Source organism: Myotis myotis, unplaced genomic scaffold (assembly GCF_014108235.1).
Source record: "Myotis myotis isolate mMyoMyo1 unplaced genomic scaffold, mMyoMyo1.p scaffold_m19_p_10, whole genome shotgun sequence".
NCBI classification, from domain to species: domain Eukaryota; kingdom Metazoa; phylum Chordata; class Mammalia; order Chiroptera; family Vespertilionidae; genus Myotis; species Myotis myotis.
This window is the reverse complement of record NW_023416314.1, coordinates 13,812,058-13,829,276: the sequence shown is the minus strand read 5'-3', so window position 1 is coordinate 13,829,276 and position 17,219 is coordinate 13,812,058. Positions and strand designations below refer to the sequence as shown.

General features: G+C 38.2%; 1 protein-coding gene across 7 annotated transcripts in view; it reads left to right on the top strand.

Moving 5' to 3' along the window:
* Window positions 1-17,219, top strand: part of RDX (radixin) — a 92,209-nt gene that overhangs the window by 52,356 nt on the left and 22,634 nt on the right. For all 7 annotated transcript variants that reach the window (XM_036324544.1, XM_036324545.1, XM_036324546.1 and 4 more), the window contains 4 exons: window positions 7,100-7,260; window positions 7,951-8,043; window positions 12,454-12,696; window positions 14,582-14,742. In XM_036324544.1, coding sequence (XP_036180437.1) covers window positions 7,100-7,260; window positions 7,951-8,043; window positions 12,454-12,696; window positions 14,582-14,742 — 658 coding nt within the window. The remainder of the gene's footprint in view (window positions 1-7,099; window positions 7,261-7,950; window positions 8,044-12,453; window positions 12,697-14,581; window positions 14,743-17,219) is intronic.

Genomic DNA, 17,219 nt, shown 5'->3' with positions numbered 1-17,219 from the left:
ACAGGCCACAGCCCAAGGACAGAACTTGTTTCCTGAATTCCAGCTCCATGTTGTTTCTGCCATATCAGATGCCTCTTTCATTAATTTAAAGTGGACATTTATGAAGTGAATTTTATTCTGCATTTTAGGAATACAAATAGTGTGCATGACAGTGAAGTCTGTGGTTGGCAGATATAAAAATATTAACACATAGAGGTATGAGTGCTAAGTGCCATGTGAATTGTATAAGCAATACTTTTTGAGGAAGAATGCTGTAAAAACCCTGGAATAGCCTATGTGGGTGTGGCTCAGTGAGCATCGACCTATGAACCAGGAGGTTACGGTTCAATTCCTGGTCAGCGCACATGCCTGGGTTTCGGGCTCAATTTCCAACGTGGGGTGTGCAGGAGGCAGCTGATCAGTGATTCTCTCTCATTGATGTTTCTATCTCTCCCTCTCCTTTCCTCTCTGAAATCAATAAAAATATTTTTTAAAAAACTACAAAAAATCCTGGAATATACCAAGTGTGTTTTTAAAAAAACATTTAAAGAAATTTATGATATTGGTCAGATTTTAAAGAAAAAATTGAATGATAGCACTTTTATTTATATAATACCTTCTCTGAGAGAATAGCTACTTACTAAATCCTTTAATCTCATTTATTTAGGATGTATAATAAACATAATAATTTTCACACAGAAAACTACTCAAACACTAAGGAATATAAGGAAAATAGAACTTAAGAATATAGAGCATCCCTATTAAGATAATTTTAAGTCAGTCATCTTAAGGCAAAGGGCATTCATTTTTTTTCCCCTAATAATGAAGATTTTCCAGGCTGTACTAAAATCTGTATGATTGTCTTGTAAATTATGCTAAAGTCTCATTCAAATGCAGTAATTCTGGCCATATCTAAGTCCTGATGTTTAGTAGATAAACCCATAAAAAAATATTTTTTAAAAATATATTTTATTGATTTTTTTAGAGAGGAAGGGGGAGGGATAGAGAGTTAGAAACTTTGATGAGAGAGAAACATCGATCAGCTGCCTCCTGCACACCCCCTACTGGGGATGTGCCTGCAACCAAGGTACATGCCCCTAACCGGAATCGAACCTGGGACCCTTTAGTCCCCAGGCCGACTCTCTATCCAGTGAGCCAAACCGGCTAGGGCCCATAAAAATATTTTTGAGAAGAAACTTGTCTATACTTTATTATTGTCATTTTATTTTTAAAAAATTTGTTATATTTTATGTATTTTTTGTTAGTCCTCACCCAAGGATATTTTGTTCATTGATTTTTAGAGAGAGTGGGTGAGAAGGAAGGGGAGGGAGAGAGAGAAGAGAGAAATATCTATGTAAGAGAGACACATTGCTTGGTTGCCTCCCACGTGTACCTAGACTGGGGATGGAACCCGAGACTGGGTATGTGCCCTGACTGAGAATCAAACCCAAGATCTTTGTGGATATAGGGCAATGCGCCAAATAACTGAGCCACAGGGTCCAGGCAGGTCTCATGGCGCAGTTTTCAGTTGCATTTTTTGTGTTTTTATTGTTGAGATGTAAGAATGTTTTATGTATGTGGATAAAAATCCTTTATCAGATATCAAATATATGATTTGCAAATATTTTCTCCCATTCAATGAATGTGTTATCTTTTTACTTTGTTGATAGTATTCTTTGAAGCTCAGTGGTTTTAAATTTGGTTGGAGTCCAGTTTATTTATTTTTTTGTCCTTGTTGCTTGTGATTTTGGTGTCATGCCTTGTCTGTTTTTGTACTATGGTGAATTCATGCACTCTTATGTTTGGCTTTTTTTTTTTTTTTTTTTTGCTTAAACTTGTTTATGTAGCTGTACTTTGCTCTTTTACACTGTTGTGAAATATCCTATTGCACATTCTACTGGTGATGGACCTTTGGGATATTTTCTGTTTGGGCTTATTATAAAACTAGAGGCCCGGTGCACGGATTCGTGCACATTGTCGAGAGCTTTATTTGTATCGCACATGCGTGAGTCAGCGTTTATTTTTAAATTGCCAGTGCACATCATATGTACTGGCTGGTCAGATGGACGGACAGTCAGTCACTTAGCCTTTTATAGATAGATAGATAGATAGATGATAGATAGATAGATAGATAGATAGATAGATAGATAGATAGATAAGGCTGCCATGAGCGCATAACACATATGTATTAATTTTGGGGGAGGTATACCCTAGGAGTGGAGTTGCTAGATAACAGCTCTACTCAGCTATAGAAGACACTGCCACCATTTTTCCAGTGTTGTATCAGTTTTCTTTCCTACCAATAGTGAATGAAAGTTCATTTGCACTGTATCTTCACCATTACTTCCACTACTTGTTATTGTCAGGGTTTTTGTTTTGTTTTGTTTGCTTAGTCATTCTAGTGAATACAGTACATTTTCTTGATTATTTTGAGCACTTTTGCAAATGCTTGTAACTATCTGTGATGTGCCCTTTCACATCTTTGTCCATTAAAAAAATTTTGATTTTTCTTCTTTTTCAGATTGATGTAGGAGTTCTTTACATGTAGTGTAAAACATATTCTTTGTGTGGTTTACATTTTTACTTTCTTAAGGGTGTCTTTTCATGAAGACTGTTTAATTTTAAGTTCCATTTACCAAACTCTTTATAGTTATATGTTATTCTGTACTACCTTCTAAATGCTTTGTTTTGCCTTTCACATTTAGGTCCACAATCTATATGTAACTGATTTTTGTAAGGGTTAGGGTTTTCCCAGGCATAGTTCCAGTTCACCCAGACTCACTTTTTGCAAAGACTGTTCTTTCCCTAATGCACTACAGTATCGCCTTTGTCATAAATTCAAAAGAATGTATGTGTGTGGGTCTGTTTCTAGACTCAGTTCTGTTCCACTTACTTATATGTCTACCCTATTGCCAGTACCACACTGTTCAATTACCAGTTGTATTTACAAAGATTTTCATCTGACATCTTGTAAAGGAATAATAGGTGTCTAACAAAACACATGCAATAAATGTACAGTGATTGTCAAAGACTAGACAACTCTTGGGCTTACATATTACTTAGATTTTACATTACCTTTTATGGCATTAACTAGGGGCCCTGTGCATGAAATTCGTGCACTGCGGGGGGGCGGGGTCTATCAGCCCAGCCTGCCCCCTCTCACATACTGGGAGCCCTCAGGGGATGTCCTACTGATGGCTTAGGCCTGCTCCCTGCTCCTTTGGGGAGCAGGCCTAAGCCGCAGTCTGGCCTCCCTTTGTGGGAGGCGACCTGGCTGATCAGGGGAAGGCACCAGCCCCATCACCCTGCTGCTGCAGCCACTGCCAGTCACCGCAGCCACCAAGGTGTTTTCATCAACACGGGCTCCAGTCCCTTCACCACGAAAAAATGACAACTTCCTTTAGGCATTTTTAAGATGTGTCTTTCATAGGATATGACATTTATTTCTTTCTTTATTTTTTTTTATCCTCACCTGAGGATATGTTTCCATTGATTTTTAGAGAATGTGGAAGAGAAAAGGAAAGACAGAGAGAAACATCAAAGTGAGAGGAACACTTTGATTGGTTGCCTCTTGCATGAGCCCTGACCTGGGCCCCGGCCAGGGTGGATCCTGCAACCTAGGTACATGCCCTTGGTCAGAATTGAACCCAGACCCTGCGGTCGGCAGGCTGAGGCATTATCCACTGAGTCAAACCGGCTAGGGCAGGATATGACATTTCTTAGCCCTCCAGCAGAGGACCTTCTTTTTTTCTCCAGGAGTGAGGTGGAAAAACCCTAGATCACCTTTTGGATTCTTATTACCCAAGTTACTAAGAATATTACCAGTGGCATACTGGGAGCTTAGCCAATGAGTGGTCAGAAAGGTGTTTTCTCTGTAGTTCACACCGATTGCCGGCTCTGCCCCTGCCCAGGCCTAAAGCCTCTCTGACCCCCCCCCCCCCCCCCAAACACTCCGATCGCTGGCTCTGCCCCTGCCCAGGCCGAGAGCCTCGGGGCCTGGGCAGGGGCCCCCCAGCTCCCTCCGATTGCCAGCTTTGCCCCTGCCCAGACCTAAAGCCTCGGGGCCTGGGCAGGGGCCCCCCAGCTCCGTCTGATCGCTGGCCTTGTCACTGCCCAGACCTAAAGCCTCAGGGCCTGGGCAGGGGCCCCCCAGCTCCCTCTGATCGCTGGCCTTGTCACTGCCCCCTCGGCTCTGATCACAGGCCTGGCCCTGCCCAGGAGCCCCCTGGCTCATGCCCTTCCTAGGCTGCTCAGGGCCTACCTCAGAGTGACCTGGGTGCTGATGATGTTCCAGGGACCCAGGCTGCTGGGCACCTACGTATGCAAATTAACTGCCATCCCCTTTTTTTGGGTTAATTTGCATAGTCACTCTGATTGGCTGGTGGGTGTAGCGTAGTGACATCAGTTTGCATGTTTGTCTATTATTAGGTAAGATTATTGTTGCACATTGCACACGTTTATAAATTATAATCCTAAAGTTGAGAAAAGGAAAATAATTGCTTGACAAGTGTTTTATAGGGAGTCATTGAGTTTATGAGAGGACAAGTTAAACCTCCAGAAGAGTTTAATGTCTGCCAAGACTGGGCTCCTTGGTGGAAGTCAGCAGTTCAGACCTTCTGCTTATGTTGCAGCATGTTCCCTCTCCTCCTGTTGTATTGCTAGGTGATGTATTTCCTGGGCCATTCCTCGTTGGGAGTTTTCTCTCTGTTTACTGTGTTAGCTATCCTTCCCCTCTCATCTTCCATAGCCCCCCATTCTATTTATTCGTAATCCTTTTCTGAATAGAGAGCTTCTGAAGAGGAAGTTCTGGAGGTGGGGAGTCCAAGAGGAAGATCAGTTGTTCGGATGCCTTTGCTGCAAACTTCTGGGAGCTGAAGATATCATCACAGTTTCTGAATGCAGCTTTTTTGGGGGGATTTCCCACCTCTCAAGTCTGGCTTTTAAGGATGTTCTTTCCTTATCCTTTCCTCCTTGGCCACAGGAGGAGCTTCCCATGCTCTTTATTTTACACTTGCAGTTTTGCTGATTATTTGGTGGTTATAAATATTTTATCTTTTTTGGGGGGTGGAGTTTCAGTGCATGATTCTAGTGGCTCAGTGTTTCACTAAAATACATTTGGTAGTGTATCTGGGTCTGTGTCAAAGAACTCATGAATTTTTAGTAGATGTTTCTCTGTGGATGGGCTTTGGATTATGAACCTAAATGTTAGAGGTAAAATGAAGTTTCTAGAAGATAGGGAAGGAGAATATGTTCAAACCATAAGGTAAAGATTGGTACATTGAGCTTTATTGTTATAAAGGGCGCTCTGGCCCTTGGCATCTTTTAAGGGGGTTTGTAAGATGTGTGAAGATCATTTCCTACATTATTGTAAGTGTTCCTCTGGACTTGGATCCTTTCTTCACGCTTTGCTCGTTTCCCGGCTCTCCTAGATAGTCATCAGAATTATTATAACGTCCGTATTTGCTAACTCCATTACAGTCTATACATATAAAAGCCTAAGTGACTGTTCGCTTGTTCTACCGGTAGCTATGATGTGCACTGACCACCAGGGGGTTCTGCTCCACCTCTATCTCTATTCCACTCTACTAGGAAGAGACCACCAGGGGGTAGACACTCAACGTACAGGCATGGAAACATGGAACAGACTCATGAATCTCAGGGAAGTGGGGAGGGAGAAGGGGATTCGTGCACCGGTGGGGTCTCTTGGCCTGGCCTGCGGGGATCAGGCTGAATCCGTGCACCCAGTCTCTGACATTCCCCGAGGGGTCCCGGATTGCGAGAGGGCACAGGCCAGGCGAAGGGACCCACCAGTGCACGAATCCGTGCACCGGGCCTCTAGTCCATTATAATACTGGATAATCTATGGGCCTAGTCTATAGTCTGTTTTTTTGGTCCCATGTCCTGGTATGCTTGGTAATTTTGGTTGAATGCCTGCCATTGTGTATGAGACTGGGTGATGATATTTTCCTTTAGAGAGACTTTAATTTTCCTTTGCCTGGCAGAATATGTGCAGGTTATCTTGATGGAGTTGAACTGGGTCTCAGGCTTTGTTCGGTTGGTCTCTCTGGTCTGTAGTCCTTTGGGTGCCATCTGAAAGACTGCATATTTGTGAGGGTCTTTGTATCTGAACTCCAACCTTGGATTCTGCAGCTGCAAGAGAGTGATGATCTCTTTGCTCAGCTGTTTAGCCTTACAGCTGCCTTTTCCTTGTTTAGCAGTGTCTTAGCCATATGTGTATATTTTAGGAGTTGAAGGGAACAAACATCTTGAAGGGAAGTAGCAAACAGATTTGGGGACTTTTCTATTCACTCCTCTTCAGGATCTTGGCATCTCAAGCTTGGCTGCCTTGGCAGCCCCAAAGTCTAAAGAAAATCTGTCTTCTCCGCCTGGTAGATCCCTGCTGGCCTCCTCTGGGTTCTGCTCCACCTCTGTCTCTATTCCACTCTGCTAGGAAGAGGGCAGAGGGAGGGTGATGGAAGGAGACTTGACACTCTATACAGTATATAGACAATGTAGTACAGAATTGTACACTTGACACCTATGTGGTTTTATTATGTATTAATTTGTATTATGTATTAATTAGTGCCGCCCCAATAAATTAAAAATTACAAGAAAAGCTTTGGAAAGATTATTATTATTTGGGTTGATTCTCACCTGAAGATATTTTTCCATTGATTTTTTTAGAGAGAGTGGAAGGGAGAGGGAGAGACAGAAAGAAACATTGATGTGAGAGAGAGACATCAATTGGTTGCCTCCTGCATGCACCCCGACCAGGGTTGGGTAACCTGCAACAGAGGTACATGCCCTTGACCTGGGACCCTTCAGTCCACAGGCCAATGCTCTATCCACTGAGCAAAACCAGCTAGGGCTGGAAAGACTATTTTTTAAAAAACAGTTGTGCGGATTTTCATTTCTTTGTTAAAATTTTTAAATTGTAACAGATTTTTAAAAAATTACTAGGCTTCTTGGTAAGTTAAAAATGAAGTATATGTTCGTTTGCAGATGTGCTAATTTTTAAAAAAACTATACAGATTAGATTCCTTGCTACTATTTTGGCTTTTGATAATGAGCATAGTTGGAATTAACTGTTGTTGGGGGTGGCGCTTGCATATATTTACAGAACTAGAAGAACAGACTCGAAAAGCTCTGGAATTAGAACAGGAACGAAAACGAGCAAAAGAAGAGGCAGAAAGGCTGGAAAAGGAGCGTCGAGCTGCCGAAGAGGCCAAGTCAGCTATAGCTAAACAAGCTGCGGACCAGATGAAGAATCAAGAGCAGCTGGTAAGGAGCCTCAGCTCCGTCTTAGAGAAAAAGAACAGTATAGACAAAAGCGGGGCGTGAACCTTGTAAAACTAAGTATGTTATCATGGCTTCTGGAAAGCACACTAAAGATACAAGTAACTTAATAACAAAGTATGGAAATAAACCTACAAATGAAACAGAATAAAATACAGATGAAGCCTATTGCTAACAAAAGATTCTGATTCACCTTAAACTTCACACAAGCCACTGGCATGTTTTGCTTTAGATAAATTGACAATGCAGTGTCGCTCCTATAAGATAACTGTAGGTCATAATTGATTAGGTTTTGTTTAGTGGACTTGCAAATCATAAGGAATAGGCATGACACTTAGAAGATCCTGGATTTGAATAAAAACAATTTTTTCTTTTGTAGGCTTTAGCAAATACTTTATTGATAAAAGTTAACAAATAGCTCCTATGTTGCACCTTTTGAATTCCTGGTACTGAAACATGAATGAGTTCTTGTCTGTAAAAATTCTTTCACTTTTTCTCCTTATTAGATCTGTGAATAAGATATTTATCATCCTAAAGAAGTATTACCTTTTTAAAAATGGTAGACTAAGAAAACATAAAACAGCCCAATCATGTTCATATAAGCTTTGTTGATGTAATATAAATTATTGAAAATATATTGTTTTTTAGTTTGGGTAATTATATTGTTTATTTTAGGCAGCAGAACTTGCTGAATTCACTGCCAGGATTACACTTCTAGAAGTAGCCAAGAAGAAAAAGGAAGAGGAAGCTAATGAGTGGCAACAAAAAGTAATCATTTATTTGTTCATTACTATCATTTATTGAATACATATTTTGTCCCTAGCAGTCTACTGATTTTATAGAGATGAATAATAGGATCTGTTACAATTTAGGGGGGAAAGATACTTGTGTGAATTGTAGTAAATATTAATCTATTGTTGTAAGCTAAGAACTTTCGAAACACAGGAGAGGTGAATGCGGCAGGTGTTGGGAAACATAAGTTTAAGCTGGGTCTGGAATAATAAACTCAATGGAATGGTTAGAGCACTGAAGAGGAAGTCATTCCAGACAGAGGGGAATGAATGAGTGTAAGAAGCATGAAAGTACACGACAGATTTGAGGATAGCCAGTGAACAAGCAACTCAGAAAATTTGGGAGAGGTAGAAGTTGTGAAAGGCTTTATATAAATGCCCTGCTAAGGCAAGATGGTGGGGAATACCTGTAGACGTTGGGTTCCGTAGATTTTAAAATAGGATTGTAACATGATCAGGTGTAGTTTTATAAAATTAAGTTGGCAGTCAGTGTGAAGGATGGATTGGGATAGTGAGTAGGATTACTATAGAACTAAAGACCCAAACTAAGGATGTGACCATGAGAACAGGAATAAAGAGGAACAGGAATTTTGAGACGTTGTGTGGTGGATTCAAAAGGGCATGGCAACCAGATGATTGGTTATAAAGTGGAATTAGAGGGATGCAGTGAAGATGATACTGAGATTTTTTTTTTGTTTTGAAAAAAAAAAAAAATTTGTTTGAAGCCACTATTGCCTGTAATTGCACAAAAGTGAAAACTAAATATAAGACAATGAGAGCTTAATTCAAACTTTAGATAACATTAATTCTTAAGTGTATGCTTATATGACTTTTCTACAATAAAATGAGTATGGTTTTCTTCATTCTTATATTTTCTTTGTAGCAGTTTAAATTTCATAGGAAAGTTTTTTATATATTAAAAATTATGTATGTATAATTATACAAAAGGAATAAAACTCTCTTAAGCTACCTGTTACACTTTTTTATTAGAATTTGATAGAAACACATAAACTTAAAAAATAACATCCTGGGTCAAATCCTGTGAATTTTGGAGATGAGAAAATTCACACAAGGAGTCACATTTGCACACACTATCATCACTTTGTGACGCCTCAGTGCATGTCCCTTCAGGGTCTCCTTCTGTTTGCATAGGTGTGTCACACGTGTATGGTCAGAGTGAGATCATCCTATATAGACTACTTCATTTCAGTCAGTTTTCATCTCATCTTAGACCAGTGGTTCTCAACCTTCCTAATGCCGCTACCCTTTAATACAGTTCCTCATGTTGTGGTGACCCCCAATTTCATTGTTACAAATTGAACATAATTAAAGCATAGTGATTCATCACAAAAACAATATGTAATTATATATGTTTTCTGATGGTCTTAGGCGACTCCTGTGAAAGGGCCGTTCGACCCCCAAAGGGGTCGCGACCCACAGGTTGAGAACCGCTGTCTTAGACTATTCAAAAAATTTTTTTAATTTAGATGTAATTTACATTATATTAGTTTTAGATATACAACATAAAATTCATATTTGTATACATTGTGAAATGATCACCACAATAAGCCACCATACATAGCTACAAATTTTTTCCTTTGTAATAAAAACTTTAAGTTAACTCTCTTAGCGACTTTCAGATATGCAGTACAGTATTACTAACTACAGTTGTCATGCTGTACATTACATCCCGTGACTTATTTTAAAGCTGGGAGTTTGTACTCTTTGTCGTATTTTGCCCAACCCTGCCTCTGGTAACTGCTAGTCTGTTCTCTGTATTCATAAGCTCAGTGTTTTGTCTTGTTTTCTTGTTTACCTATTTATTTTTTCTTTATGTTATTATGTTCCATCACCATCTATCTCCCCCTGAATCTTCCACAAATATGTGAGATCATACTAGTATGATATTTGTCTTTCTCTGACTTATTTCACTTGGCATCATGCCCTCAAGGTCCATCCATCATGTTACAAGTGGCAAGATTTCCTTCTTTTTTATGACTGAAGAATATTCCATTCTGTGTGTGTATGTGTAGGTGTGTATATATATATATATTAGTTTTATATATATTAGTACACACACACACACACACACCACATCATTTATTCATCAATGGACACTCAAGTTGCTTTCTTATCTTGGCTACTGTTAATAATGCTGCAGTGCATATGAGGATGCATATCTCTTTTCAGATTAATGTTTTTGTTTCCTTTGGAGAAATACCCAGAAGTAGAATTGCTGGGTCATATGGTCATTTTATTTTTAATTTTTTGAACAATCTCCATACTGTTTTCCATAGTGGCGGCACCAATTTACAAGTCCCATCAACAGTACATATACAAGGGTACTTTTCCCCCCACATCTTCGCCAACACTTATTATTTTTTATAATAGCCAGTCTAATTGGTGTGAGGTACTGTCTCACTGTGGTTCCATGTTCATCTTCTTTCTGATTAGTGATGTTGAGCACCTCTTCATGTACCTATTAGTCATCTCTCTGTCTTTGGAAAAATGTCTTTTCAATTCTCTGCCCATTTTTTAATTGAATTGTTTGCTCTTTTAAACTGTTGAGTTGCATGAATTTTTAATATATGTTGGGAATTAACCCCTTATCAGTTACATAATTTTTAAATACTATCTCCCATTTGGTAGATTGTCCTATTGTTTTGTTGATGGTTTCCTCTGTTGTGTAGAAGCTTTTTAGTTTGATAGAGTTTCACTTGTTTATTTTTATTTTTCTTGTCTTTTCTTTTGGTATCAAATCCAAAAAAATCATCACCAAAACCAATGTCAAGGAAACTTGTTGCCTGTGATTTCTTCTAGGAGTTTTATGTCTTCAATTTAAATCTTTGAGTTGACTTTTGTGTATGGTGTAACATAGTGGTCCAGTTTCCTTCTTTTGCATGTGGCTGTCCAGTTTTTCCAACACCATTTATTGAAGAATTGTCCTTTTTAGAAATACCTATATTTTTATTGATTTCAGGGAGGAAGAGAGCGCGAGAGAGAGAGAAACATCAATGATAAGAGAAAACCATCGATTGGCTGCCTCCTACACAGACCCCACTGGGAATAAACCTGCAACCTGAGCATGTGCCCTGACTGGGAACTGAACCCTGAGCTCCTGGTTCATAGGTTGACACTCAGCCACTGAGCCACACTGGCCTGACTTGTCCTTTCTTCATTGCATATTCTTGTCTGCTTTATCACCAATTAATTGAACACATACGTGTGGATTTATTTCTGGGCAGGCTATATTCAAAATTGACCCAAAAGGTATTTTATAGTTAATTTACCATTGCCCAAAGTAGGACTTTGCATTGCATCTGTTTGCTCTGAGTCTATTTTTAAGTAGGACAGTTCTTTTTATATCGAATTGTTGTAAGCACTCAGATTTTCCCTCCTTTTGTATTTAACCAGTTGCTTTTTCATGGTGTCATTCAGTTTGTCCTTTTATCATCAATATTTCCTGTAAAGTGGAAGGTAGACCTAAAAGCTTAAAGGACTCAAGTTAAAAGTTTTTGGCTATAATGTCTCATAGGTGAGATTTCCATATAATTTATCATCCAAATTAGAATATTTTTGAAAGTGAAAGGCAGGGGGTGTTACTAATAATTACTCCAGGCCCTAACCAGTTTGGCTCAGTGGATAGATAGAGTGTTGGCCTTTGGACTGAGGGGTCCCGGGTTTGATTCTGGTCAAGGGCCTTGGTTGTACTTTGGTTGTAGGCACATCCCCAGTGGGAGGTGTGCAGGAGGCAGCTGATCGATGTTTCTCTCTCATCGATGTTTCTAACTCTCTATCCCTCTCCCTTCCTCTCTGTAAAAAATCAATAAAATATATTTTAAAAAATAATAATAATTACTCCAGGACAGTAGTGTAAAGCAGAACTTTTCAAGCAGACCAGCACATTATGATCACTCAGGTAATTGGTAATAGTGGATACTTCTGATGCAGCATATCAGATGACAATATCTAGTTAAGTCACCATTAAGAATTTTAATTGATTTGGATTAGAGTAATAGCAGTTTGATTCCTTCATTGGTTACAATTTCCCCCTTGTGGCTAAAAAAAAAAAAAATGTAATCTATTCCCTAACCACTTAATCTTTGGCATTATACTAATGTCCATTTTTCATCAACCATTTATAAAACAATTTTAGCAGCAATAATCCTTGCCAGAACCAATAATTTTATTAGGGTTTCCGAAGTAATGTTTTTAAAAAAATTCTGTCATTCCCACCTGATGGCATTCTTCACCAGAAATAGAATTTTCATCAATAGGGCCTATTTTCATTATCTGAAAAATCGTTTCTATTAGGAAGATGTACTTGATTTTTTTTAAGTTACTGATTTTTAAAATTGCCTATATACTTGTTTTTATTTTTATTCAGGCATATGCAGCACAGGAAGACTTGGAAAAGACCAAAGAAGAGTTAAAAAGTGTGATGTCTGGCCCCCCTCCACCTCCACCTCCACCAGTCATTCCTCCAACAGAAAATGAACATGATGAACATGATGAGAATAATGCTGAAGCTAGTGCTGAATTATCAAGTGATGGGGTAATGAACCATAGAAGTGAGGAGGAACGTGTAACAGAAACACAGAAAAATGAGCGTGTTAAGAAGCAACTGCAGGTATTTAAAATTTGCAGTTTTACGCATATTTAAAATATAGTCTTCATTTTCCTCATTTATCAAGACAAACTTATTAAAAAGGAATATTTGATTTTTGGAAGCTTTAACACTAGCTGGCCTTGTGATTGGTTTGTGGGTGCTTGGCCTACAGGCACATCAGTCATTTCTTTGGTTATATGACTCCATTAGCAAATGTTTGTTACCTTGTGTGATCAGCCTTTAGCTAATAAGTTATTCTTTTTTCTTTTTTTTAAATATATATTTATATATATATATATATATTTTTTTTAAAAATATATTTTATTTTTTACAGAGAGGAAGGGAGAGAGATAGAGAGTTAGAAACATCGATGAGAGAGAAACATCGATCAGCTGCCTCCTGCACGCCCCCCATGGGGGATGTGCCCGCAACCCAGGTACATGCCCTTGACCGGAATCGAACCTGGGACCCTTCAGTCCGCAGGCCGACGCTCTATCCACTGAGCCAAACCGATTTCGGCTTAAATATATTTTTTATTGATTTCAGAGAGGAAGGAAGAGGGGGAGAGAGAGAGAGAGAGAGAGAGAGAGAGAGAGAGAAACATCAGTGATGAGAGAGAAGCATTGATCGGCTGCCTCCTGCATGCCCACACGGGATCAAGCCCGTAAACCAGGCATGTTCCCTGACCGGGAATCGTGACTTTCTGGTTCATAGGTTGATGCTCATCCACTGAGCCGTGCCAGCCAGGCAGCTATTCTTTAACTAGAGGCCTGGTGCACAAAATTTGTGCACGTTGAGGTGGGGGGGTGTCCCTCAGCCCGGCCTGCACCCTCTCCAATCTGGGACCACTGGCTCCTAAGCGCTTGCCTGCCTGCCTGATCGCCCCTAACCGCCTCTGCCTGCCTGCCTGATCACCCCTAACCACCTCTGCCTTGACCCCTGCCACCAGAAGAATATCCAGTCTATCTGGTCTAATTAGCATATTACCCTTTTATTAGTATAGAAGATTATAGGTTTACCCATGTTTAAAGATAAAAAAAAAATATTTAATGCTGTGTTTAAAAAACAAATGAATTTACTTTTTAAACAAAGTATATATTAAAAATCAGTAATGTAATAGATTACCTGTATGGCATTACATAATCAGAATTATTTACTTATTGATCTAATTATAATTAGATCAAAATAGGATTTTTAATATTTCTAGACTTTTTTGTCATTAAGTTCTCTAATTTTTTAATTGGTGACATCTTCAGATATTAAAAGAATAGGGTGATTATTATAATAAATATATTAAAATTTTTGGAGAAAGCTCTCATGGTATAGATCGGTGATGGCAAACCTATGACACGCGTGTCAGGTGACACGCGAACTCGTTTTTTTGGTTGATTTTTCTTTGTTAAATGGCATTTAAATATATAAAATAAATATCAAAAATATAAGTCTTTGTTTTACTATGGTTGCAAATATCAAAAAATTTCTATATGTGACACGGCACCAGAGTTAAGTTAGGGTTTTTCAAAATGCTGACACGCCGAGCTCAAAAGGTTCACCACCACTGGTATAGATTTTAGATCTTACAGTAACATTATTTTGTAATGGCTACATTAAATCTTTTGGTAGTCATTTCAAGTATTGTGGGAACGTTAAGGAAATTTAGGTTAATACACAAAATCATAATGGTTGATGGGTATAGAAATGAAAGACCATGTGTATCCTTCCCTAACCACGGTCCCCATGATTACTAAAAGTAAAACAAACTTACAGACTTTAAAGATTTCACAATTGAATGCTAAATGTACTAAAAAGCAGGTTTCTTATATGTATATTTTTGTCTTTAAGCCTTTTTCTTGTTTTTAAAGTCTAAAAAAAATAATCTTCATACTTTTTAATTTTTTAAACATAGGCATTAAGTTCAGAATTAGCCCAAGCCAGAGATGAAACTAAGAAAACACAGAATGATGTTCTTCATGCTGAGAATGTTAAAGCAGGCCGTGATAAGTACAAGACTCTGCGACAGATTCGACAAGGCAATACAAAGCAACGTATTGATGAGTTTGAAGCAATGTGAGAGCTGTTATTTTGCATACATGTTCTTCATAAGCTGAACCACCAACAGAGAAAAGCAGGCCTTTGCAGATGTGATGGAATGCATCCCACCTTGCCAAAGCACTTATACCAGTTTGACTGTGGTGGCTAAAAGACACATTTGAGGGGAGCTCTTCAGCTTTAAGGCAGTGTGACATCATGCTTGGTTTTCTTTTTCTTTTGAGCCAGGGACTGGAGAACGGTGTTCATCATCTCCTTTCATATTTTGCATTTTCCATTTTTTTTTTCTGTTGAAAATTAACACTAATTATCATGTCTGACAAATGTGTAGGTGTGATTTAAGCACTTTGTACATTTCAAAGGCCAATGGTGATTTATTTAATGATTGGGTTTTTCCCTTGCCCCTTTCAAATTTTACCTGCATGTAGTTCCCCATTCTTTTTCATTATGTTTTCTCAGTGTGCCCTTCTCATATCTTGCCATGCCCGTAGCCATAATTCTGCCACCATACAGATCACTGGCAGTGTTTAAAATGAGGGTAGGTCACAGGTACACAGTTTTTGATCATGTGTAGAAGATGGCTGTGAATTATGAAAGGATAAGAAAGTTGAACTGTAGTGTGCACCTGGTGGTTAATTTTTTAAAACCCCAATTTTATTATGTGATTGGGTATTTGATACTTAGAGTCATTTTTGACAGCTGAATTGATCGGTGTTTCATCTTCTGTCATCCTTTGGTTTTCTTTGCCTACCAATTCACAAAGGTATAGATAGCAAGGTAATAGTGCCCTAGGAGAGTGTATTGGTGAAATATTCCCTGCAAATAAATCAGTTGTCTGATTTAAAAAGTTTTGCTCTCTCATAGATTAGTTTAGGCAAACAGACATTTACTAAAAGAAAATACGCATTTGTTGGTCATTGATTATAATCATTAAAAACCTTGGGCCTTCCTGAAAGGGCAGCATATGCAAACATCAGTCCCCTGAGGCGACAGTGACACTACCTCACTACTGTACCCACAATGACTGGTTGTTCAAGCTTATGTTTTATAAGCATAGAATACTTCCAATCATGAACAACTATGTTTCAGATTTCTTTTTCCTTCAGAATATCTAGAGTGCTAAATTTTTAGCTGCCTTTTTGTTGAGCTGAATTGTGGGACTCTGAATTGTATTAAAATTGTAAGCTCTCACTGGTATACAATCTTCCTGGAGAGGTGTTGTATGTCTGAAAAATGTGTGTGTGTGTGTGTGTGTGTGTGTGTGTGTGTATGTAAGAGAGATGTTGCCTTGTACCATCTGAAGAGTGTCTGTACCTTCATTTCTTGATATAATTGTTACATGATCATTTTAGCATATTTGGTTTCTAAATCATTATGCTTTTTTTTTCAGTTTCTAATTAAGAGTACTTAAATTTGGTTTGTTAATCCTGTTTTAGAAATTATAATTTTAGGCAATACTGAGTTCAATTATGTCTTAAGAAGAAATCTTTCCAGTTTGAAAGATGTTCTAATATTCACATGTTCTAACATTTTCTTTATTGTGTAAACATCTGGATTTGGAAATAAGGAAAGCCTTTTTTTCTCTGTGTGGTTCAGCTACTTTTTTTTGGTATTATGCATTCAAATTGACATTTATCTATTAGAATTTGCCATTTTATTAAGACATTTTCATGCACAGTAGATTCAAGTTGTGTCTGAAAATATCTCTTGTGCTTTTTTGATTTTGCTGACTTTAAAAGGATTAATCTGGGCAGACATTATGAAAAGGAAAGGTTGCATTTAATATATTTTTTGGACTTTGTAGGACAAAATATAACTGGTTAACGTTGAAGTGACTATTGTACAGTGGTTGTGCACATGCTTCAAAACGCTGTGGAGGAAAGGGTTTCTACTTTCAGCACATAGAGGTGAACCTTCTGGCCATGCTTCTCCACAACATTAAAGCAACTGCCATGACAGGGGAAAACGTGAATTTTTATTAATTTTTTCCTTTTTGAATATTGTGCACTACCATTGCTACATGAGTTTGATATCAGTGTTGAAAAATTACCAGTTATATTGGCTGTTTATAATCTATTTGTAGATTAGGATTAAAATGGAGTTAATCCATTTTTAAAGCTGTGTGAATTTTTCTAAACAGGAAAAACTATTTGCGATATGGATTTTCATAGTGATTAACCAATTATAACTTTTATTATTAGCAATTGAGAGCACATGTTCATATAGCAATGTAAAAATATATTAATGAGTATTCGGTAAATTCCAGCAGGCTTTTACCAATAGCATAATTTTGTGTTGTACAATTAAGTTACAGTTACATCTATAATTTTGGATAACATTCATTGGTTAACAATAAAGTGACAAAAGCTCATGCCGTTAAGGTCCACTGTTGTTATTTAACATGGATTTTTTTTGGTATATTTCCTGAAAATTATAATCTCACCTTAAAAATGAAAAGTGGTTAGGAAAAATGTCAAAATCCTCATGGAGTTACT